This window comes from Toxorhynchites rutilus, chromosome 1, assembly GCF_029784135.1.
Source record: "Toxorhynchites rutilus septentrionalis strain SRP chromosome 1, ASM2978413v1, whole genome shotgun sequence".
NCBI lineage: Eukaryota > Metazoa > Arthropoda > Insecta > Diptera > Culicidae > Toxorhynchites > Toxorhynchites rutilus.
Window position 1 is genome coordinate 25894913 of NC_073744.1, and position 25071 is coordinate 25919983.

The 25071-nt window shown below is 38.8% G+C and overlaps 2 protein-coding genes across 2 annotated transcripts; one reads left to right on the forward strand and one right to left on the reverse strand.

Moving 5' to 3' along the window:
* Positions 1-4563: 4563 nt before the first annotated feature.
* LOC129776996 (mitochondrial inner membrane protease subunit 1) lies at positions 4564-5892 on the reverse strand. The gene is made up of 2 exons (XM_055783022.1): positions 5627-5892; positions 4564-5566 (listed from the first exon to the last, which is right to left on the reverse strand). The coding sequence occupies exons 1-2, from the start codon at positions 5726-5728 to the stop codon at positions 4997-4999; spliced, it is 672 nt and encodes a 223-aa protein (XP_055638997.1). The 5' UTR covers positions 5729-5892; the 3' UTR covers positions 4564-4996.
* Positions 5893-14404: 8512 nt separating this feature from the next.
* On the forward strand, positions 14405-24873 carry LOC129776915 (ubiquitin conjugation factor E4 A). The gene is made up of 4 exons (XM_055782861.1): positions 14405-15423; positions 15481-16435; positions 23185-24161; positions 24224-24873. The coding sequence occupies exons 1-4, from the start codon at positions 14670-14672 to the stop codon at positions 24592-24594; spliced, it is 3057 nt and encodes a 1018-aa protein (XP_055638836.1). The 5' UTR covers positions 14405-14669; the 3' UTR covers positions 24595-24873.
* The last annotated feature ends 198 nt before the right edge of the window (positions 24874-25071 follow it).

Sequence of the window (25071 nt, forward strand, 5' to 3'; positions counted from 1 at the left end):
GAAAAATGGTCTCGTTTTCAGTGACTCCTTGATGCCGATAATGGTTTTTCACTTCTTCAGTACAGCTGAAAACATGCGGCAATATTGGATTTCATCGTGAAGTGAACATGAGATGGATTAATATTTGTACAATTCACACGCTGTCCAAATGCAGATCGTTTGGACGCTGCTCTAACAGGCTAATGTTGGTAAAGTTAGCTTTGATTTTTCGCTCCATATTTTCAGTACCAAATGAGAGACGAAAAAGCATTCTCGTTGAACTTCCGAGATAGAGATTTTCGACATCTCTTTCTCTCTGAAAAAGAATTTTCGGTGAAAAGGAAGAGACGAAAATATCAACAATACACAGTTCATCGAAAACTAGATTGATTAAATGAATATTTATCGCGCAGCCGAGCGAGAATTTCGATCTCTGACGTAGACTATATGACTATATAACGAAAGCGATGGTGGTGCTTGGTCTTTTTTTTGTGTGGACACGGACTGGACAACATCGTTGCTGGACAAGCTGGATCGCGAGGGATCGAGTGCCTTTCCCAAGGCAATGAGGGTGGAGGTGTAGTGCAGGAGTAAAGTAAGTCTTTTTCAAGGCTAGAGACGAATGAACTGAAAAAAGTCAAATCGTCAACCGAGGTGTATTGAAATCGGTGGAAGCGCCTCGGATGGAGGAGTGCTCATCGTGTTCCGAGGAGTGATGGAGCTGGGCTTTTGATTGCATATAATGCTGGTGGGTGTTTTGGAAAACTTACATAAAAATGTGAGCTACCAGAGTTCCGAATATTCTCCGATTTTCTCTTCGCTATATTGATACAGCAAAATAAAAACAGATCAAATCGGACCATTGCTTCCTCGGGTTTTGCGCTTACGAACGCAATTGGCCAACCATTTTTATTTATATAGATTTGCAAAGGCGATATCAAGGATTTCCACCGTCTCTGTCGGAAGCAACGACACTATCCGCTGATTTTCATCGCCTCCTGTACTTGGAATCGTCTTTCGGCAGTTCAGTTTCGGCCCAGCAACTATTTCAAACAGGATGAACAATTCATTGATAGTATAATTTCATGTGAAGATGTTGTCCCCATGCTAATATCCGCATATGCTACAGCCAAGGCACTATCACTGATCACCTCGATTCGTGTGAGAAGTGGATTTAGGTATAGAGCGAACAGCATCATAGACAGTGGGTCGCCCTGTCACACCGATATTTCAATCGGGAAGCTGTATGAAGAGCACCATTTATTAGCAGCCGAGACGTAAATCGTAGATGATTATTAGTGATGCGTGAGTGAAAATTGATATCCGGGAGTTATGTATCATTAGGTAAAGAGCTAGAGTATCACAATATTTCATTTGCACACAAGACAATGCAAAGATGTATTCCATGTGGGCCATCATAAGAAAAAAAAACACAACACCAAAGGTTGTTTCCAGAACCACCAACATGTTCATAAAAAATAAACAGTAAACTAATTAATTTTCCAGGTAGCTAGGTAGGTATTCACGCGGAAGAAGAAAATAAAACAATATATCGGAAAATATATATAACAAAAGCTGTCCCCCTTATATAGTCCTACGTCACTCCGGTTATGTCTCCGACATTACCCACCCGTCTTTTTTTCTAACGGTCGAAGCAGGAGGACGTTTAGAGGTCTGGTGGTCTTCAGTACAACGTTTATCTTCTCCATCTGCTCCAGTGATCTGCGGATTGGACATTTCCATCTTGCTGACCGTTAATCATAGAAGATCCTGCTTCAGGAACTTGTCATCGCATACCTTCTGGATGGGGAACGATAATACCCAGTCCTCTGCCAATCATTGCTGTCCAGCGTCAAGTATGTCTCGTTATCCATTATGACCACGACGTCGCGCTTCGCCGGAAAGATGTTTTCCACCAGTACCTGCAGCCGCTCCTGCTAAGTGATTGCCTATTGCTTATACACGGCTGTCTTCGACTGACGCTTCGGCATAAAAATGTCCATTTTGACCAGGTACTTCTTCACCGTTTGGCCGTTCCGGGTCAAGGCGCGGAACGATTAGAACACCTTTCTCTCGGTTTTTCTCTTCAGCTTTAGCGGCCGGAACCAGGCTTCTGTTCGACGCTCTCGCATTTCTCGAGAAGGCTGTATGTGGCAGACACGATGTCGGCCTTCTTCGCTCCGGGGTGGAGCTGACAAATTGTTGAATTGAATTCAGATCCACAACCAGATGGCGCAGCCAGTAAAATGATGATGTTTTGTTCTTGAGCTGTCAACTAATAATAATGAGAATGATTCACTATTCTCAAGCGTCATTCGGTGTGAGAGCAACTGCAAAGTGTACAGTCGATCCAAGCTGAAGCAGCAAAATTGACGGATGCATCTGGGTCCGTGGCACTATTAATGGGGACGATTACAGGAAGCGAAGAAGACGATATTATATGTTGGAAGACTCCCTTACCAGCTCCAGGCGCAGGAACGGAATTTCTCAAGAGTATTTGTGTTTTGTTGGGCCGATCTAGCTTCAGATGAGTTATCCGCACTAACCTATACTGCCGTTCTACGCATAGTTGTCCCATGTTACATTTTGACAATGTTCACTATTCTTCATAAAACGATGTTTTTATGCCTAATCTTCCAGAAAACCACAAGAAACCTTATTGTTTGTTCCCAGCTTTTCAAAAAACAACATCAAACTCAATTGTTCCATGTTGATATTCTAGACATAACTGTCTCACCATGTCTTTTGACGTAGGATTACGTCTTTCGGGAAAATATTGGGGTACAAATTGAAAATCGAAAATCGAGCACATCGTGAAAATTGCCCAATTTCAAACGCATTTTGCTCAGTCATTTCATGATGGATTGATGAAATTTTTTTCGTCTATCGATTTCGGCACTTCATTACCTATTTTTATAATGAAGAAAATAATATGTGTCATGAAACTAACTATCAAACAATTGAAAAATCTCAACCCCTATCCTAACGGAAATGCTCACTTCTGATTGGTCGATATTGACGACACATGCGACGGGTCCCTAACAGAGACATCAAAACCAAGCTGTCTGGAGGGAAACCGTCATAGCAAATACATGAAAGTAGGGAGAACTTTTGTTCCTATCCAAATGTATTCCCTAACAGAGACATCAAATCCAAACTGCCTGGGGGAAATCGACATTGCAAATACACGAAAGTAGAGGGAACTTTTGTTCCTAACAGAGACATCAAAACCAAGCTGCCTGGGGGAAATCGACATTGCAAATCATTATTTGTGTGGACACTGACTGGACAACATCGTTGCTGGATGAGCTGGACGACGATGAATCGAGTGCCTTTCTCAAGGCAATGAGGGTGAAGGTGTAGTGCAGAAGTAGAGTAGAGAAGTTTTTCCAATGGCCTTTCTCAAGGCTAGAGATGAATGAACTGAAAAAGTTTAAAGTCTCTATAATCAAAAACCAACCAAAAACATAATTCTTTTTCTAACCGCGGAGCAGAACGGGTGTACCAAGGTCATCGTTTTATCATGGAGCGGCAGCAACGACAGGAGAGGCTGGAGCAGTGTCATGAGCGGCAGGAATCGATCGCTTTCGTGGAATCGATCCAGTACACCAGTGCCTGTGACTGCATTCAGTCTGTCGAGAAGAGTGCTTCTGCAAAATGAGGACAAAGCCTTCGGCATTGTGAGAACGATACAGGATATATGAGCACTTTTCAAGACCACCAAACTATTCACAAAAGAGTTGTTACAAGTTATTTACAAAATACGATGGCTTTTTTATGCTGTCGCTTCCTTTTGTTTTTTGTTCCATCGTCTCGTTGGACCCATCTCTTTAGCTGAGTGTCCCGATTTTTCTCTATCCTGTGAGTATGTGCCGCAATATATTTGAGGGGCTCAAAATGAAAGGGGTGTAAGTGACATCATCGATTTCTCTACATCGACTCTCTCTTTTTTGTCACAACTCAGCTGCAAACATATTCCCAGCTGTATTTGCCAATATGAAAGATAGGTCAGAACCTCATCTTTCGAATTCTATAGCAAACTCAAATTGGAACGTTTTTGCAGTTGAGTTATTAACTCAAGAAAAAGTTGATGAAGAGAAAGTCACTTACACCCCTTTCATTCTAAGCCCCTCATTTAAAAATATATTTAACAAAAGTTGCCCCCTTTGTATAGTCCTACATCACTCCGGTTATGTCCCCGACATTACCCACCCGTCTTTTGTTTGTTTTCAGATTTTCAAAAAACAACATCAAGCTCAATTGATCTATGTTGATATTCTAGACATAACTGTCCCATCATGCATTTTTTGTAGATCCATAATAAATGAATCGGTTCAAGTACAATAATTTTATGTCACGCTTTCAGCAGAGTTAATGGACTCATTTCTGATTTGGAAGAACGAACTAATTCTCAAACAAATGAAAAAAAAATTTAACAGAACACGTGTACGCCTTGTTAGCGAATGCCTATTAACAAAGAGATTTATATTCTGCAAATGTGTTGCAGATCATTAAACGATGTTTTTATGCATATTCTTTCGGAAAAAACAACATCAGGTTCTATTGTCCCAGGCTGCTACTCACAACTGTCCCACCATGTATTTTCGAACCGTAATCAAGCTTGATTGATTCAAGTGAGGGGAACATTTCATATTTCATTGAACAGTAGTTTACTGCTTATTAAAAAAAAACCCGGTGTAGTGCCAAACGGAAATGCTAAACGCTTCTGGTAGAAAAATATGCTAGAAAACTTCGATTGCGTTTTTCTCAGTTGCTGATTTTGGAACATGGGACAACTATGCGCAGAACTGCAGTGTAGCTATTTGCCAAACTCTTCCGATAAAATGAAATTCCAACTAAATGTAACAAAAATTATTGAGTATTACACAAATACAATAATTTATTTAAAACCTAATGGAAACGAAGTTTTCATTCGCGCCTAATGTACTGAGGTAACACACAATTGACATTCACAATAAATTACGCTTAAATCACATCCAGCACTACACACCACACACTAGGCAAGTACTTTAAATTCCGCCGGTGGCCAAACTCGGCAAACTGCTCGACTTTTAACCAATCCGATAGGAACTGGGCCGTAATTCCTCGAATCCGAACTGTTATGCACATTGTCGCCTTCGATCCACAAGTGACCCTTTGGAACCGTGATAACACCGGTTCTAGCTTCCTGACGAGGTGGCTCTTCCGACGTCTGCTCTGCTACTGTGGAGCTCGGGACAACCTCACGCGGTGCATCGTTTCCTGGCCTCACCGAATCAGAAACAAAATCTGCCTTCCATCGTAACTTTAACTGCTTCCCACTGACTTCCCGACTCGATGACCGTGGGACGACCGTCGTGTACGTCGTGTAATTGTTCGATATTGGGTTCAGATTGTACGACACTCGGGTTAAGATTGTATCCCCGGGCACTCCGACGATTCGCTTGCACACATGCTGCATCGGATTGGTGGGACTCTTGGTGATAATGATATCACCCCGCTGGAGATGGTTCAGCCGGGGACTGATTCTGTCGGTTAACAGAACATTGTTCGTGTGCAGTGTTGGTTCCATCGAGGGTCCAACGCACTGCAATTAAACCAATGTTGATAAAATTATGTAATGCTGAGACGTTGCTTTGAGACGTACCACTACAAAATCACCCAAATACTCGAAAGTGCAGTGGGTTATGCAACCATATTGGACCACATAGCCACAGATGCCGGCCAATTTCGATAGTACTTTGAACATTTTTGGAACTCAGGTGAACGAATGTTTTCTCAAGCGAAGGTGGCCGAAACGCTTTCACCCCATGCATATAGATGCATGTATTTATCAGCTGATTTTGACAATTGGACAAATAAACTGTTTACATTAAATTCCAATAGGAACTGAAAATAACTGTTTACATGAAGCGAATATAACGGAATGGAGTAGTAGATGAAGTATGTTTGTATTGGTAACTTAAAAGGTGTCGTCATCAATTGCATTGAATGTTTCTTGGGTGAGTATAGCTTTCTTCCTCGTTTCGAAGATGTTTTCAACCATCCCATACATTCGCTCCTTGGAACTTCCAAATCGTTCCGCTACCATTCTTAGCATATCTAACATTACCAAAGAATCTGGTGAAGCTGCTACCGGAAACCATTCCGATGTTTCCTATTGCCAATTTTCGCATGAATGTTCGAGCGATGCTTTAATAAAAGAGAAAAAAAACAGTAGTGTGGGACTTAATCCTTCATCATATTACCAATTTGCGTGAGCGACACTGCTTCGACATAACCTCTCCTCACATTTGTTCATCGGTGTTTGCATTGTTTTGATAATACAATTGCGATAATTCTACTGTTTTAAATTTTGAAATGGTTAAGTAGACTACTATTTCATCATTTCTAAACAAATTTTGAGACAGTTCTTGTGGTACAATTTAAAAAAAGTGAAAAATGTTCGAATTTATATAGATTCGATCGATGGTTTGTTACTATTGTTTGCTTTTTTCTTTGCCTACCAATACTTCAACGAAGTAGGGAGGAGACTACCTTCTTATTCTACGTACTTTGGTAATCGACATCACGATATGTCAGATGGTGGTAAACTCTAGAGCAACATGGACAGAAAAAGCAAGATTTTAGGCTCCCCCCTCCCCCTCCGTGGACATTGACTATACCCCTCCCCGGTTGTCCACGTGAACATTCTTCCATGTATTTCAATTGAAAAAAGGAAATAATTCAATTGTGCCTATATTCAATTTTAAATTAGTCTGGAGGATGGAGGCTAGTTTTCAACTTAATAGTTCTGAATTCGTACCACCTACGATATTGTGCAACTTGCTCAATGCTAATGCTAATGTTAATGCTTCCATTTATGTAATAATGATTACACCACTTACTACCAATATATCTGAGAGTTTGAAAATATGTGGAATCGTTGGCTTCAGGAAACGCTCGGTTATGGCAATGGTATGAAATGGTGGGTTAAAGTTACTAAAACAAAAATTCGTTCTTTTTCATCCCATTTGTTCTAATGTGTATGGAAATCTGTTCTATCATTTATGTAATAATCCCAGTATGATAACCGCCCAAAAATACTAATCCTTCAAAATCGCTTTTCGAGAACATTCGAAAGAATCAACGACAAATACATATTTGTTTTTGTAATGATTTTAACGTGGAGATTGTTGCCAAAGCAAACACAAAAACGCTTGATTCCATCGGACATTAGGATTGCACTCTAAAAAATCATACTGAAATTAGAAACATTTCTTCGGTGACTTCATAGGACTGTACAACAGTAAAACTGCGCAATCCAGCAAATAATGTTACAGTCAAGCATGAAAAAACATCTGAAAAAAATTATTTGGCAATAAAATCATTCGCCTGCAGAAAATCTTCGAGAAACGAGTGTCGAAATTTTTCTGAAGACTTCTGTAATTATTTAGCGCAGTTGAATGTAGTTTTATTTGAAGCTAATCGATGTAATATTAAAAAAATGTGTCGAAAGCATTCAAATGAAGAAACAACTGGATTTAGGCATACTTCTTCACTGAACTTTGACTGCGAGATACTAGTTCAGATATAGAAGCGAAAATTAGAACAAAGAAAACAATAGTCAATAGTGCCTGAAATGCTCCAATTTGAAGAAAAATATTTTCGATGCGTTTAATTCCATTGAACGTAGATTTGTCAAGTTTAAGTACAAAAATAAAGCAGGAAGACTTATCGCTTGTGACTTCGACCATAACATTGATCGTATAAATAGGATTTTCCTCTTGGCTGTGGTGCAGTATTTGTAATCTAATCCCGGATTCAAAGCTTCCTTGAAAAAAAAAACACAAAGGTCGTAATAACATTTGCTAATTAACAGAAATCTCACATGTAACATCCTAATCTTTCGTAGGACGAAGTGTTCCTTGAAAAACTGCTCTCCGATGCTGAGCACACCTAACGCAGCTGTATCAAATATAACGTCGCAAAGTGGATATTAAATTCGGGAAACATTTAGGAACGAGGGTACAACCTCAGAAAAGGTGGACTGAATCTGCTTCTTTCAGTACAGAGTGCTTCGCATGAACTCTGTTTTTGAGTAGGTATTATAAAATTTTGTATAGCACTCGTTTCGCTGAGTCCATCTCAAATTATTTGAAAAATCCTCTCAATATTCCGGTCATTTTATAATGTTATCAACATCCCACATGAACTCTGCAGATAGAAATGTATCAGCAGTTCACCATGTCAAATTTACTCTCACGTAGACCTGGACCTATAACACAGAGATCAGTTTATGCTCAAATATGACGTAGCTTAGAAGTTGAAAACAATGATCATCTACTACCAATAGAAGCTTGATCGCTCACCGTTTATGTGAGTTTCATGCAGAATACATATTTCAGAAGTTCGATGATATGGAAAAATATTCGACATAACCACCATTTTATGGATAAATATGGAGTACTCAAAATGGGCGGAAAGTATGAAGATTCTTGAAAATTTCTTTTATGAATATATTATATTTAAAAAAAATTGTTTTACGTGTCCACGTGGACATTATCTGTATCCCCACCCTCCTCACCGTGGACAAGCGTGGACATTTTCGTACCCCTTACCCCCCTAAAGTTGTCAACGTGGTATGTGGACAGCCCCTTATTACATTTTTTGTTTAAGAACTCAACCATCTATCCATATAATTGACAAAAACTACAAACAATAGATAGAAAAACACGTAAAAATCATTTTGAAAAAACGGCCTAACATATAATGCTCAACTTTTTAGATAGACCCTTTTGATGCAAAAGGATCTACCCAGCAAACATTAAATCGTATAATTTTGCACGTGCCAAGTCTTACAAGAAATCCGAATAAATCAGAATCGCATATAATATCAATCAAAGTATGTATCGTGTATATTTGAAATTGCATAAAATGTAAAAACTCGATTTTATATACCATTATCAAATTAAGTCGTAATTCGGTATAAGAAACATCAATTTTATAATGTATATTGTCGTAAAATATATTTAATCCGCATCATATGCGTATATTACACTGATGCAGTTTATGTGTCGTATAAGCGTATAATTTAAATCGATTCAGTACTGTAGTAAATCGTGTTGCATGCTGAAGAAAATCATGAAACAGTAATCATATTAGATCCTAATAAAGAACATATTACATCATATTGAAATGTCAATGAAATGCTGATGCACTCGAAAGTTTTAACTGCTGTTGAATTAAATTTCAGATAGCCGCGCGAGATAGCTGGTGGATGATAATCCAGACGACCGGAGTTCGAACCCACATCAGAGCAGTTTTCACCAAACATCAATCTGTGTCATTTTAAACATTCATATTCCACTCACATAAGTCTATCAATCAATTATTATTTGTACGAACATAAATACTCATATATTAAAATGGCGATTCGTGAGGTTATAATAAACATTTCACGAAAATATTTTGCGCCATTTGTTTTTTTTTCTATGTCTGTAATAAATCGTATATGAGTATGGCAAAAGTCGTATTTGGTGCTTTGACAATTCATGAATATATTCATATTAGATCGCAATTCAATTCCAACATAATCGCTATTATAGCCGGTTAAAGTTGCATATTCATCCAAACAAATTCGGTAAGCATTTGCCATGTATGTATATGGCCTCCACTTTTGCATGCATATGCCAGTTAGGCGCATTATATGCCAACCAAATTTTAGGGCATATGATGTTATATATACGCTTGTTATGCGATTTAATGTTTGCTGGGTAACTTCAATTAGATCTTATAAAAAGTTAGGCCCATTTATTAGCGATCTAACGCAAAACGTAAACGGTGAGACATCTGGATTTTGTTTTTGAACTAAGAAAATGATGATAATGTAACCTAAAACTCAAAAACCATTCATGTATATTATACTTCCGGACTTTCCAAGGTAGTTCTCACATGCAGGAACCATACATTTTTCAACTTGTTTTTGATTGTGCTCTCGAATTTCCTTTTTTGATTCAACCATTGCCAACATTTATACAGTCACTACTGAAAGAGGTAAGAAAATAACATGTTATATATATATAAAATTGCGCAGAGTTAATTTTCTTCCAAACTCATCGCAATCAAAAAATCTTTTATGACTATAACATTGTATTTTATAGAAATAACTAGAAACTTTCCATAAGCTTACATTGCTAAATTTAAAACCATCATCACTTTCACCGCAGCGCCGCCTATGTGTAGATTTGTACGTTAGATCGCCAATTGAATGCATCCGTTTCACATTTTCTGTCAACTGTTTGTTTTTTCACAGATATTAAGGTAGCCGTACACTGTTTGCTCGGAGGTCAAATATTTGTTATTTTTTGACAGATAAGGTTTGATTTGATATTTGTACAAACACTATTTTGTTTGCCACTCTTCAATTTTCAACAGTAGTAAACAATATCAAACACCGAACATGGAAAAAATCAACTGAAATATTCAAGGTAACCTAACCATGTACCGACAGGTTCGAAGAACAGACTGAAAAAATATTTTAGGCATCCAATAATTGAATATTTGCTTGTCGTGTTTTGTGCAGAATATATTTGATCAGTACACGTTGACCAAATTTTATCTGTCAAAAAGAGTCAAATATTTGGCTTCGGTCAAACAGTGTATGAGCACCCTTAGAAGGTATAGCTGATTATTAGATTAGGCAGTAAAACGTTGAACGAAGAGATGCCAGATGATTTTTGAAAAAAGTCTGTAAAAACATGTGAATGGCTGTTAAAAATGTGGTAAAGTCTGTAAAAGTGTGCATATCTATAGAAATGTCTTTTAACGTTAATTTTCACATATTCATTAATACTTTGTACATCGCAATGCACGTGACATTGTATTTTGTATATATATATATACAGCCATTCCATGCTAAACCGATATATTTTCGTCAAAAGTGGTAATTTTGTTCTTTATCGCAAAACATTAGACCCGTATTTTTTTTCATTAGGGTGCCCATTTTTTAGGGTGGTTCAAAAAATCATTTTCTTTTCACTTTTTTCTTTTTTAAAAAATGCATAACTTTCGAGCTACATAACCGATTTAGATGATCGACATATCAAATTGAAGTGAATGAGCTTTAATTGAAAAATATTGAACTTGCAGAGAATATGGATCCTATTTTCGTAATTATTGATTGTAGTCGTTTTTTAATGTTTTCATGGCTTTGGACTAGGGGGCGCTATATTTTTTCTTGAAAGCTGAATTTTTTGCATAAAATATCTCGATATCAGAGATGCTATTTTTTTCGTTTTTGAGATATGATTTTTCAAAACTAATTGATGGTTCGAAAAACAATTTTTCCCCATTTTCCCACTACAAAAAGTCATAACTTTTGAACTATTGGACCGATTCATATCATCGACAAATTAAATTGAAGCTTACAAGTAATTTTTCTTTGAAAAAATATTACTTTCGCGAAAAAATTTAACTTTTGTTTTTGTAATTATTGATTGAGTTAGTTGAGTCATAGTTTTCTAGGTTAAAGATAGAGGGCGCTATAGTTTTTTATATTTTTATGGAAAGCTGAGGATTATTTAACTAACATATCTCGATATCAGAGATGCTATAATTATCGTTTTTAAGTTATAATTTTGTAAAATTAACATGTTTTAAGTCTTCGATCAATATTCCTATGTGACTAAACTAGACCTATGCGACTAGAATTCAATCTTCCCGCAAGTGTGATATTTTTTTCAAATTTTTCTTATTGGCTTCAATTTAATATATCGATCATCTAAATCGGTTCAGTAGTTCAAATGTTATGATTTTTTGCAGAAAGTCATTTTTGGACAAAGGGGGAAAAATGATTTTTCGAACCACCGGTTAATTTTGAAAATGAAAAAATTGCATCTCTGATATCGAGATATGTTATGTAAAAAATCATCAGCTTTCAAGAAAAAATATAAAAAAATATAGCGCCCTCAAAGTCATAAGAAATAAAAACGACTACAATCAATAATTACTAAAATAAAATTATTTTTTTCTTGAGTAAAAGATTTTTTTATAAAGGGCTATGTCATTAGTTCCACTTTTATATGTCGATCATCTAAATCGGTTTAGTGATTCAAAAGTTATTAATTTTCATTTGTCTTTTTCTGGAAAACATATTTGTAAATCTGGCATCTCTGGTGGTCTGAGAATTTATTGCAAGAAATCGCTTGAAAACATGCATGAATTTGCTTGAAAATGAAGTGGACTGAGTCCGCACCACTTAGGTCACAAGCATACCGTCATCAGAAAATTGTACTCGAAAGCTCGTGTGGGAGCGATGTTATCGATGTTACCGGAAAGGAAATATCAAAGAACGACGGATTGCCCCAGAAGATCTTTGTTTTGTGCATTTCCTACCTGAAACCGGCGCACATCTCCCGGCAACAGGGTGTTGACAATGTTGGATCGATTCTGGCTACCAAGCAGGTCGCTAAAATTGAAAATATTGAGAAAATAGAAGCAACATGCACTACGATGGGAAACGGCCAAGTACTCACCACAAAGATTCGTATAAAGTAGCACTCTAGCAGGTAATTGATGGGATGACAAAATTGTCCGCAAAGCAGAACGATACAGTCGAGGAGAATCGTATCGAAGCGACGAGCAGGTAGAGTTATTTGTTTTAATTTTTCTGTCATTAGAAATGAATGTTTTGAAAAAAAATTCAAGTTACAAGCCATATCAGAGGTACTACCGTCAACTGTACTAAACTTAATCTCCAGTTATAGAGAGGAGTTTCAAAAAGATAACGTTATGAATCTTGAATCAAAAATCTTGTTGATGTTTTGGAGGAGCATAATATCGTAGTCAAGCTGTCGGAAGATATCAAACAGAAAAAAATTGAATCATTCGCGAATATCGTTGCTTCCACTCCTAAACAAGCGTATAGAAATCCAACTATTTCGCCAGCGTTGGATCTGTCATTGTCCTTAATGAAGGATTCGTCTTGATCCATCGTGCAATCAAGTGAACGAAAGCAGATCAGTGCAGAGATGTTCCGCTATTAAGAAATGAAGAATGGACTTCAGGAAGTGATGATGTAGACTATTGGAAATATAGATGAATTTATTTTTTTTTTATTTGTTATTTTGTATTTAAATACTGATACTGAATATATATTCTAATATAATATATATCTAATATATATATACAATGTTATAATCATAAAAGATTATTTGATTGCGATGAGTTTGGAAGAAATTTAACTCTGCGTAATTTTATATATAACATGTTATTTTCTTACCTCTTTCAGTAGTGAAAACTGTATAAATATTGACAATGGTCGAATCAAAAAAGGAAATTCGAGAGCACAATAAAAACAAGTTGAAAAATGCATGGTCCCTGCATGTAAGAACTACCTTATAAAGCCAGGAAGTACAATATAAGTGATTCGTTTTTGAGTTTTAGGTTACATTACCATAATTTTATTAGTTCAAAAACACAATCCTGATGTCTCACTGATCGTTAGATCGCCAATCAAAGATAAACACAACGACTGACGTCACCATTCGAGAAATAGTTATTGTAGCGCATGTTATGTCGCTCGAAACTCTACCATATCCATTTCCTTTTTTCCAGAACATTGCGATAGTACCTTGGCTGCAGGGATGCCAGGTAATTTTTCAAATGTCTTCACATGGTATGAAAAAATGTCTTCAAATGTCTTCCCCAGTTCATTTACAAAACCGGAACTATGATAACTCAATTTGTTTATTTCAGATTTAAAGATTTGGTTGTAACTCAAACCATATTCGTAAAATAAAATTATTGCAACGATATGTAGCCGGGAATCCTTCGTTTTGTGAAGTGGTCTTTTGAAAAATCTAGGTTAATCTATTGTATAGTATAGGCCCACAATAATAGAAATGCAATATCACAATCATTGGAATTATCGAGCTCAAATGAACTAATGTCTTCTAGAGACAATATGTATTCAGGCTACATGAAGTTTTCCAGAATTTGAAGTAACTGTTTACTGAGAACAAAAATAAACACGTCAGACTAATAAAAAAACGAGTGAATGACACTGAGAAAATACACCTGTTTCTTTTGACAATATTTTCGGTCAACAGTTAGAATTTCATAGAAATAATATCTCTCAAAAGAGGCGAATGAACTGCAAAGTTTAAAGCCTCTTAAAAACAAAGAAGATAAGATATCTCTCAAAAACCCACGTACGCTATCATACTGAAATGTCTTCACATATTTCATACTGTCTTCAAAATGTCTTCACAAAATCAAATGTCTTCACAGTAAGTCAAACGTCTTCAAAATGAAAACATGTCTTCAAACCTGGCATCTCTGCTTGGCTGTGATGTAATTTGAAATTTTGTGACATTCCCTTGGATTATTTACATTTGATGTCGATTCCGCCAGTCTTCCGAGTCGATGCACTCTAGTCGCTAGTCAACATTTTGACATTTCATCAATTCATTTGACTAGGAAAATTTTCCAACTCATTCACAGCTAGTAATTCAAACTAAATTGTTTTGTAAAAGAAATTCGCTAGGATTGTTTTTTTTTCAAAATTCAGTCGTTTCGTGTGAGATACCAATAATGCATTGCTCACAGATGTAACGAAGTTACAAGAGGACTTGTGAGAACTGCGGGTAGAGCCTAGAAATCGTTCCCAAAACTTCACTTATATCGAGAGCTCTCAATTGGCGATAACTATGGATGGCAAACAGCCTCAAGACGATCTTCTGAAAATGAAGATTAATTCTCTGATAGAGAGGGTTTTTCTCATAACATTCAACAAAGATCCACCAAAAGCCGAAAATAACCGCAAAGTGCAACAGCTGGTATACATGGAGGATGTTGCCCTGGGGGCCGATGTGACTATTCTTGACATGGAACTGCTCGAACAGGCTTTGTTCGAGCGAATTATTTTACCCAACCCGTCTGATTATTTGATCCCAAACAACGTTACCACGGACGATACCGATGATGTGCGCGAAACGCAAGTGGTTATATACCTTTTCGCATGCTATATGAGGAACGAGAAGTTGTTTGATCAGAAGGACAGCATCGTGGTGGACACCTACCACAAAATGAAATCCCTGATTCTGAGGAACGCGTGTACAGCGTTCAAACAGCCGGAACTGTTCGAGGGACAGGTATTGTCTAGCCAGTTGCTAACGGCGTTCAAATCGCTTGAGGAAGACCAATCGCAGATAATGAAATTTATCTCGGAAACGACGAAGGAAATTTTTGCTGATACCGACGGCGAGGAGGACATCCTGAGCTCGATGGAAAACATGTTTAGCCCGAAACTTGCGTGTGTAATGAAAGCGATAAAGAGATCCTCACTTGTCAACATTGAAGGGTGGATTATGCCGTATTTGCATACTTTCACCAGCGACAAAAGCAATTCGAGATTGGCGTGTATATTTCTGAAAATGATTACTCCCCCTGTCGGGGCGAATGGTATTAACAATTTCGATGGGTGTGTTTATCGTGATTAGCAAATTTCATTACTTTCAGGAAACGAATTCTCCGACACTGTCCTTGGCCAGCTGCTGTCGATCTCGATCATGCCCGTGAACCATAACGGACCGTACATGTACTTCGAGAATACACTGAGTACGGTTCGGTCGGCCTATGATAACCTCACGTCAACGCTGTGGAGCTCCTCCAAGCTACACCTGGAGTCGGTGTACATCTTTATCAAGAGCTTCCTCTTGATGGGAGGAGAAGTGCGCAACAAGATGCTGGAATGGATCGGTAGGTGTCTGCATGCCAACGTACCGCGGGGTCAAATCTGGAACAGCCATCAGAGCCAGAGTTTGTTCGGTTCCCTAACGACGGCGCCGGATTCGTTCAGCATTAATTTAGCCGGAGTACTGCTGAGGCTGTGTCAGCCACTGTTGAAGCCTCAGCTCAAGGTTTTGATGGTGGATCCGACTTACTGTGCCGTGAAAAATCCGGATAAAGCAGCGAAGGGCGTCCACATGTTGGACAGCGAAAAGGAAACTTGTCTGCTGCCGGTGGAGGAGGACGAAGTCCGGCTGGAGGCAGATAAGTACAACTTTGTGACAGAATGTTTTTTCATGACCCACAAAGCGATCGATTTGGGATTTCGCGTGTGCATAGGAAAGTTTTTCCAAATGAACCGAGAAATGAATCGCCTACAGGGAGCCTACCAGGATACGTTAGTTGGCGGTGGGATGGCCGATGCTGATGGTGATTTGGCGAACAACATCAAACAGATGTTGCTAAGGCAATCGCAGCAGTTTTTGTGTTTGCAAAACTTGCTACTAGAACCTTCCACCGATCAGTTGCTGTTGCAGTTCTATGAAGCGTCCGCGATTTGGTTGTCTCAGCTGGCCTCTAGGGATGCCGCTCGGATTGATGGGCTGGAACCGGCTAAAGGTTACGCGCCACAGTGCGCCGACGAGGTGCAGCTGCCTTTGACGAACACGATTTCCAAAGCTTTGAAGTAAGTATATTTTCAGAGGGGATGTGCAGGGTGTCGACTGCCCGGAAAAACCTTTAAAATCAAGGATTTGACAAAGTTGTCCCTGAAAACTGGGGCAGATGATTTTCACAAACTTCTCTTGAGGGTAGTTATTCACCAGTAGGTTACCTTCGGAAGTCGATACAATTGCTGAGTCTACAGGTCTATATTAGAAGTTTGGTTGAAGAGGAGCAGCTCATAGTAGACGATTTCTTACCATTCCCACAAAAAAAAAATCCTTTTTGCAGCGGGTAGTTAATGACAACCGTTGCGAAAAAGAATACCCTTGGAAGATGCACAAAAGTATGCCTAAAGTCAGCAGGATACAATATTTATGTTCGAGTCCTAATATCTAGAAATGTGGCCGAATGAGATGAAATCGAAAAGTGCTCTATCTATTATGGCTATGGGTCGAATGGATCTTTGGCATGCTCACACATAGATAGACAAATCAGTTATATCACCATTCTTTTGGTCATTAGGTTTCGAAGTCATGGGCTTTGCTGAGGTTCGTGCAAAGTGCGACGACGTGATATCGAGCAGGATGCAGTCAGGATGAACGTCCTTTTACGTTTGATATGATGCATAGGACTACCAAAATATGTGAACGGAACAATTGTCAAACGATCACACATTTCCCGCTGAAATTATTGCACATCTCATGTTTACGTAGTTCTCGAACCGCGAATGTTCATTCACCTCTAGTATCTGAAATGACGATTTTCCCAGGCTTCTCAGTTTAAAAGTACGTTTTAGGGAAACATATTCCGGTCTCCACAACGACAAGCGAGTACAAAAGTACTCAACACCAACAAATACCTCCGATTTGCATGTATTTGCAACGCGAATTCCCCCAGGCACATTAATTTTGAAGAAGAACAAATGTATGGGAAAAAAGGAAGTTCTTCCAGTTTTTATGGATTTGAATCGTTTAGAGACTAGCGAATTGTAATGTACAACATATCAAACAAATCTTAGAATATTTCCGATTCGATTGGTATGCAAATCATGAGAATTCATTCACAGTGAAAATAGTTATTAACGTTAACTTTATTTCAAAAAAATGTGACCTGTTTTCTGATTTGGCACCCTTGATGTAGTTCTACGCCAAAAAAATAGCATCTGCAGTCTTTGCAGCTTGGGGGAGAGGAAATAAAATGCAGCCCTTCAGGGAAATATCTAGGCGTAATCCTAGATGGTAAATTGAACTGGAATGCACATTTAGATTCTTAGTTCTAAAGTGAACATGGCCTTAACCCTGGAATAGTTATGTGGGTCTAGACTGCCATCGTGCGGCCTAGGATATCCTATGTATCATTAGTATGGTGTTAAAAGACTAAGGAGAATGTAGCTACAAAAAAGTTAAACATCTTCGAACGGCTAGCATGCGTTGCAATCACTGGAGCAATGTCAAGCACATCCTCGAAGGCACTGGAGGCTTTCCTTCACCTGTTATGTTTAAACCAACATGTTCAGCTAGAGACGCAGAAGAGCGCTATAAAACTTAAAAGATGAAAGAAAATACTAGACGGGGACAAACCTGGTCACTTGAGCAGCCTGAATCTCTTACCCGTTGGACCATTCTCAGAGATGAACAGTGATTGGATGGAATCTAGGACAATTTACGACATTCCGTGGAGTATAATCGAACCTTCTCGTTCGGTATGGGATGAAGGAGCTCCCAGTGTTTGTAATGGTTCAAACATGTACCACAATGATGAGTCGAGAATGGGTATCAGAACAGGTGCTGGAGTGTATGATCCCAGAGCAAAAAACGAGTGGATTATATCTATGGTATAACCGCTAGGTAAAATATTATTGCCGTGGGAAGACAAAAGAATCTTTTTCAAGGAAAATTCCGACCGCAATGGTTTAAATTATTGATTGAATGAAACAATTTTCGAATTCAATTAAATTCGACATATTTGCTGTGTAAGTAAAGTATTTGAATAAACGTCATGGGAAGGTATTGAATTAGAGAGACTTTAAACTCTGAGAGTTCATTCGTCTCTTATAAACGTCATGTAATGTAAGGCACCATTGTTTAGATTGCTGTGTTGGGGAAACCTTAAATCGGGCCAATCAAAACGTGGTAGTTAGTGCATTTAAATAGCGCTTGACATTTTACAGTTATTCAATTGCTTATTTCAATTCTTAATAATTTTAAGTGCTCTTCAAAAATTGTCTGGGAATGCATTTGTCCATTTCGGCAACTAAGTCAGATAAGTTCGGTACAATTGTATTGTATTCTTTTGCCATTGTGTTAGAGAGGGAGATGAACAAGCAGATGAACTTGCCAGACGTGGCTCAAGCTCACTTTTCACTGGTCCAGAACCAGTCTGTGGAATTTCTGACTGTGTTGAAGAGTGAGCTGGAGAAACGGGAAGACCGGGAAGAGATGACCAATTGGATGGCTGTACAACAGGAGGGATGTGTTCGAGACACAACCGCATAGTTCGCGAAGGATTCCGTTAGGCTATCTGTTTCATGCTGATTTTGGATATGTTTGAAAAATTACATAGTTAACACTCCTATACTCGCGCATTGGTCTGTCAGACCGAGGAATCAATAATTCGTCCATTTCTCAGAAAATATCAACACTACGACTTTGCGATTCTCTCTAGCTTAGTTATTCGTCGTTCGTCGTCGTTTAGCGTATCGCATGTGTTGGTACAAAAGGGACGCGTACCACTTTTTTAACACTTTCGGTCTGACACGCTGACGCGAGTATAGGTGTAACTTTTTTGGACAAGAACCTTTTTTCCTATTTTGGGATATTGTTCAATGAAATGTATAAATTAATGTTAGTGGCGTGGAATATTTAATGAATATGATGCATAAGATCATTACCGGACTATTCTCATTTTATTTCAGTCCCTTTTGTAACTGGATTGAACGGATCCATATATTAACTATTCGTCGATATATTCGTCGTTAGATTCATACGTTCAAAAGCAAAATATAAATGTTTGACTTTCGTATAGTTATTCGCTAAATATGGCTCATACATATACACACTTGTGAAAGAATTTCATTTGTGGAAAAATTGTAAACAGTAAACTATAAACTAATCGGTGGTTTATGGTAATTTTTAACAGCTACAGTTTCGGGGATATTTTTTTATAATGGAATTGTCCATTCGACATCGACAAGAAAACAAGAAAAAGAAAAAGAAGTTCCTAGAAATCCTTTTATATCATCTTTTTATGCCCCATCTAAAAAAAGGCGTTACTTCTTAGTTTACCAAGAATATAGAGACAAAGAATATTAGAAATATGCAAACTTTATATTCCAGAACCTTTATCATCTGGTAATTATCTAGAAGGTCGTTATACATTCTTCTCTTCGACAAAAGACCCGAAAAACACGCAACAACTGAATGAAATGTAAAAAATATGTTTGTTTCGAGCATGCAGTTATGCTATGTTCTGATTCTTACTCCAATGAAACCACAATCGATTAATACGTTTTTATGTTATTTAATAGCTCTTTATACTTCCATGAATTATATTCAGTTGCTTACTTTTAATTAATAACAGAGAAAAATTCGAATTTCGTTATTTGTGTTGGAGTATCAAAAATTACTCTATTTTGAAGAGGCTGAATTATATGACTGTTAAAACATAACAAAGACGAAGAAAACATACATTTTGGAGTTTTTCAATCATACCCTCTTCTTCAAATAAATGCCAACGAATCCTGAAAAATACACAATGGCAACATTACAGAGAAGTTCAATTTTCGGTCTGTGACACCGTGCGCGAGTATACGTATCATGATTTTGCACGCGAGTACAGGAGGGATAACCCTTTTCATAACGATTTGATGGCACTGAAAAGTGTCGTTTTGTTGTTTTGTAATTATTTTTTATCACAAATTACATGTGTCTTTATTGTATAGAACACATATTTGAAATATTTGCAGTGCACCCGTGGCCGAGTGGTTAGTGTCTCACATTATCATGCCGGGTGTTCGGGTTCGATTCCCGTTCTGGCCGGGGGATTTTTCGTCAAAGAAATTTCCTTCGACTTGCACTGTGGTCATGCGTATTCAAGAGCTTGCCCCTCGGAATACATTCAAGGCGTGTTATTGGGCTTAAGAAATCTCGACCAAGTATTAATAAATGACGCTAGTTAATGCATACGTTGAGACGGCAAAAGTTCCACAAGGGAACGTTAACGCCATTCAAGAAGAAGAACATATTTGAAATGGAAAGCGTAATTTTCATTCATAACTTTTTTCTTTCTGAGTATTTCTATTCAACTCATTACAATTTTCGCTCCAAAACCAATGAAATACGATGCTATACGCCTCAAAGCGAATTACGGTTGGACAACACCAAATACGATAAGTTGAACATATTGGAAATTACTTTCTCGAATATTCCTCCATTTTCTAATGATGAACACAACAATAAACAGTATCAACCGGAAGATCCGTTCTCGAGCGGTATCACGCATCGGTTTTCATTTATGAAAATTGGAATACATCGTTTCATATTTCATATTTCATTTCATATTGTCATTTTTGGCACAACCGGTACAACCATACATATTAGGTGTACCGGTAAGTTTCTTCGATTTTACAACAGATGGCGTAACTTGATTATTATTCCAGTGTGTCAAATTTCCAGACATTCGTTGGAAAGCTAGATGCTAAAGCTTTTCAGTATATGTCAAAAAGTTGGAGCGTAAACAACATAGTTTTTTGTCTCTTCGAGCATGTCGAATTTCGTACCAACGAGAGTGTTTTTGCGGCGAATGTTACTTCATTAGTTCAATATGAAGAAAAAAGCTGCGGAAAGTCGTCGCATTTTGGTGTATGTTTCTGGTGACCATGCTCCAACCGAGCGAACGTGTCAGACGTGGTTTGCACAGTTTAAAAGTGGTAATTTTGACTTGGATTCCGGATCACCAACAAAGTTTGAGGATGAAGAATTGGAGGCTTTACTCGATCAAGATCCGTCACAAACGCAACAAGAACTAGCAGATACACTTGGATACACAGTAACTCAGCAAACCATATCCGATCGTTTATAAGCAATAGGAATGACCCGAAAGATAGGACATTGGGTGCCGTATGAATTGAATCCACGAGACGTCGAACGCTGTTTTTCACGTGCGAACAACTGCTCCAACGGCATGAAAGAAAGGGTTTTTTGCATCGAATCGTTACTGACGATGAAAAGTGGGTCCATTACGACAATCCTAATCGTCGGGCAATGTATAGATACTCCGGGCATGCATCAACATCGACGGCCGCGCGGAATATTCACGGCCAGAAGGTTATGCTGTCTATTTGATGGGACTAGCTGGGTATGGTGTAGTATGAGCTACTAAAACCCAATGAAACTATTACGAGGGGACTTCTACCGACGACAATTGATGTGTTTGAGCTGTGCACTGAAGGAAAAACGGTCACAATACGAGCAAAGACACGATAAAGTCGCATGTCGCGAAACCGGTCAAAACATACTTGGAAACACTGAAATGGGAGGTCCTATCCCACCCGCCGTATATGTCCGATTACTCCCTTTTTCGATCGATGCAACATGACCTGGTTGACCAGCACTTCTCCAATTTTGATGAAGTCAAAAATTGGATCGATTCGTGGTTAGCCGACAAACCAGCTGTTTATTTCCGCAAAGTGATCCATGAATTGCCAGAAAGATGGGAAAATGTTGTGACTAGCGACGGGCAATACTTTAAATATTATATTTGTAAGCATTTTTGCAGAATAAAGCATTAATTGAACTTACCGGCACTCTTATTAATATTACACTTACACTTGTGCTAAAAACGAAAGTTGTAAGACGAATGCATGATCGGTCATTGACATGAAAGCAATCAACACTAAAGTTCTAAATTTATATATTATTTGCTATAATTAATCGTATCACTCACCTTACTTGTAATACAAAAATGACCCAGAATTACTCAGCAATTGCTGAGTCTTAACAAGAAGGACCTCAGTACATTTACTGGTCTTATAACAAGACACTGTCTGAGCAAATACCATCTTCGAAACATAGGTTTAGTACATAATGATATTTGTCGCTATTGTAAAACCGAAAGCGAAACCTCGGAACATTTGATCTTTATGTGCGAAGATCTAACAAGACACAGACTTCAACATCTTGATAAGACTATTCTGGAGCCCAAGGAGGTTTGGTTTGAATCACCGATCTTCGGAATGCAACGCGGTGCTGATGTGCAACTGGTTGAAGTGTTCGCTTTAAGGTTCGAATATCCTTACGCCGGTTTATATACCCAGTTTTAGACCGCGCTCGAGTTTGGTTTGTCTGCTTCGCTTTCTCTATTGAATTATTTTGCATCACACAAGCGTATACGGTTGGTATGGAGACGCGCTGTTTTATTTTTAAGCTTAGCTTAGAAAGAGCGAAGACAAAAGGGACGCTAGAATTTGATGTATGTGTGTATATAATGAGATGGGCATCACACAAGTGAGAAGCGATGTTTAGTATCTGAATTCTGCGCCGTGTACATTTCGTGCTCACTTGTTTCTGAGTTTGGTGCACTTCGTACCATGAGATAATACGTGTTTGTTATGAACGCGCTGATGAAATTGAACTCATATCGATCAGGATTATAAATTCCATTCAACAGATTATTCCTGATTTGCACCTATCATCATTATTGAGTCGACACTCTACTGTAACCATGAACTATGAAATGTTTTCCATTTCCATTAACAACCCATTGCTTATTCAGATGCATTCCCGAGTATATCGTGGAGAACATCGTGGGCTACCTGCAGTTCTCGTGCCACTTCGACAGCCAGTCGTTGCCGGTGGACGTGGAAGCCCAGAACAACATCTTCACCATGATCCTTGTCTTTATGGGATCCTCGGAACGCATCCGGAACCCGCATCTGCGTGCTCGGTTAGCCGAAGGGCTGGAAAGTTTGCTACCAAAGGAGTCCGAAGATAGGAGTAGATTCCGCTTCAGTGCTGTGCTCTTCACCAACCACGTGCACCGTCTGGAGATCATCCCCAACCTGCTGCGAGTGTTTGTCAGCATCGAAATGACCGGCCAGAGCGTTCAGTTCGAGCAGAAGTTCAACTATCGCCGGCCGATGTACGCGATTATGGATTACCTCTGGAAGATAGACGAGCAGAAGCAATGCTTCCGGGAGTTGGAGCGGGAGGCGATCGTAAACATCGAAGCTGAGGATCCGCCTATTTTTCTACGCTTTATCAATCTGCTCATCAATGATGCCATTTTCTTGCTGGATGAATCACTCAGTAATTTGCAGCAAATCCGACAGTTACAAGCGGCACAGGATGCGGGCGAGTGGACCAGTCTCCCGTCAAGCGAACGACAGCAGAATCTGGTTAACCTGCGACATTTGGGAATGCTAGCCCGTTTCGATAACATTCTGGGTCGGGACACCATCAATATTCTACAACTGCTGACCTCGGAAACGAAGGAAATCTTTTGCCATTCGTCAATGGTGGATCGAGTGGCGGCCATGTTGAATTACTTCCTTCTAAACTTGACCGGGCCGAAAAAAGGCAACTTCAAAGTGAAGGATAAAAAAGAATTTGAATTTGATCCAGCTCGTACAGTGCTGGAGATCTGTCGGATTTACGTGAATTTACAGGAATGCAGCGCGTTTTGCTTGGCAGTTTCCCAGGATGGCCGTTCCTACAGTCCACAGTTGTTCGAGTACGCAGAACAAGTGCTGAGTATGTCAATCTTTCATTTTTCTTCAAATGTAACCTTTATCAAAATTATTCGTTTCTCACAGCCCGCATTGGCGGAGGACAACTGATAGGAGAAATCCAGGAATTCTCTGCTCGCGTTCAGGAGCTGGATGCGCAGCAGAAAATCGATGAGGAGGCCCTCATCGATCCGCCGGAGGAGTTCCTCGATCCGATCATGTCCTCGCTGATGACCGATCCGGTGATATTGCCCAGTTCGCGAAACGTTGTCGACCGGTCGACGATCGCCAGGCATCTGCTGTCCGATCAGTCGGATCCGTTCAATCGATCCCCGCTAACCATGGACCAGGTCAAGCGGGACGTGGAACTGAAGGCCCGCATTGAGGAGTGGATACGGGATCGGCGTGCGCAGCACATCGCCAACAGGACGGGTGAAGCGGCGGTTGGTTCAGAGTAGAAAATTATATTATTACCCATCAACATCAGCCATTATCTATCTGTGGTCATTCGTTTCAATGCAATATTCGTTCCATTCGTACTCTATTGTGTGCAGATTACGACTAGTGAGGTGATGCGTAAAATAAAATAGTGAAGATTTATTTTTTTCTGATTATCGTTTAAAGGGTGAAAAATTATTAGTTCGATGTTTCGAACATGTTTGTAGCTGAGACCATTCGAAGGCGATACAAAAGACATGTGTAGCTTTTTTAAGATCCAAATACAAACTATTTAACACAACGGAATAATTCTCGTGCATTCAATGTAGATTTGAGAAAAAAAGTCCCTCATTTTTCCAGAAAAAAAATGAGTTCGATCTTCTATTTACAATACACAATATACTTCTTGCTGAATTTGATCTTTCGTGGTTTGGTAACGGAATATACCGCTGCACAGTGGGGCGACTCCATACAAAGACTGGCCAAGCAGAAAAAGT

Bases quoted from the DNA above. Each gene is read 5' to 3' on its own strand.
- LOC129776915 (XM_055782861.1), top strand. From the start codon at position 14,670: ATGGATGGCAAACAGCCTCAAGACGATCTTCTGAAAATGAAGATTAAT. The intron at 16,436-23,184 runs GTAAGTATATTT...TTGCTTATTCAG, and splicing joins ACGATTTCCAAAGCTTTGAA to ATGCATTCCCGAGTATATCG. The intron at 24,162-24,223 runs GTATGTCAATCT...CGTTTCTCACAG, and splicing joins GTACGCAGAACAAGTGCTGA to CCCGCATTGGCGGAGGACAA.
- LOC129776996 (XM_055783022.1), bottom strand. From the start codon at position 5,728: ATGTTCAAAGTACTATCGAAATTGGCCGGCATCTGTGGCTATGTGGTC. The intron at 5,567-5,626 runs GTACGTCTCAAA...GTTTAATTGCAG, and splicing joins ATTTGGGTGATTTTGTAGTG to TGCGTTGGACCCTCGATGGA.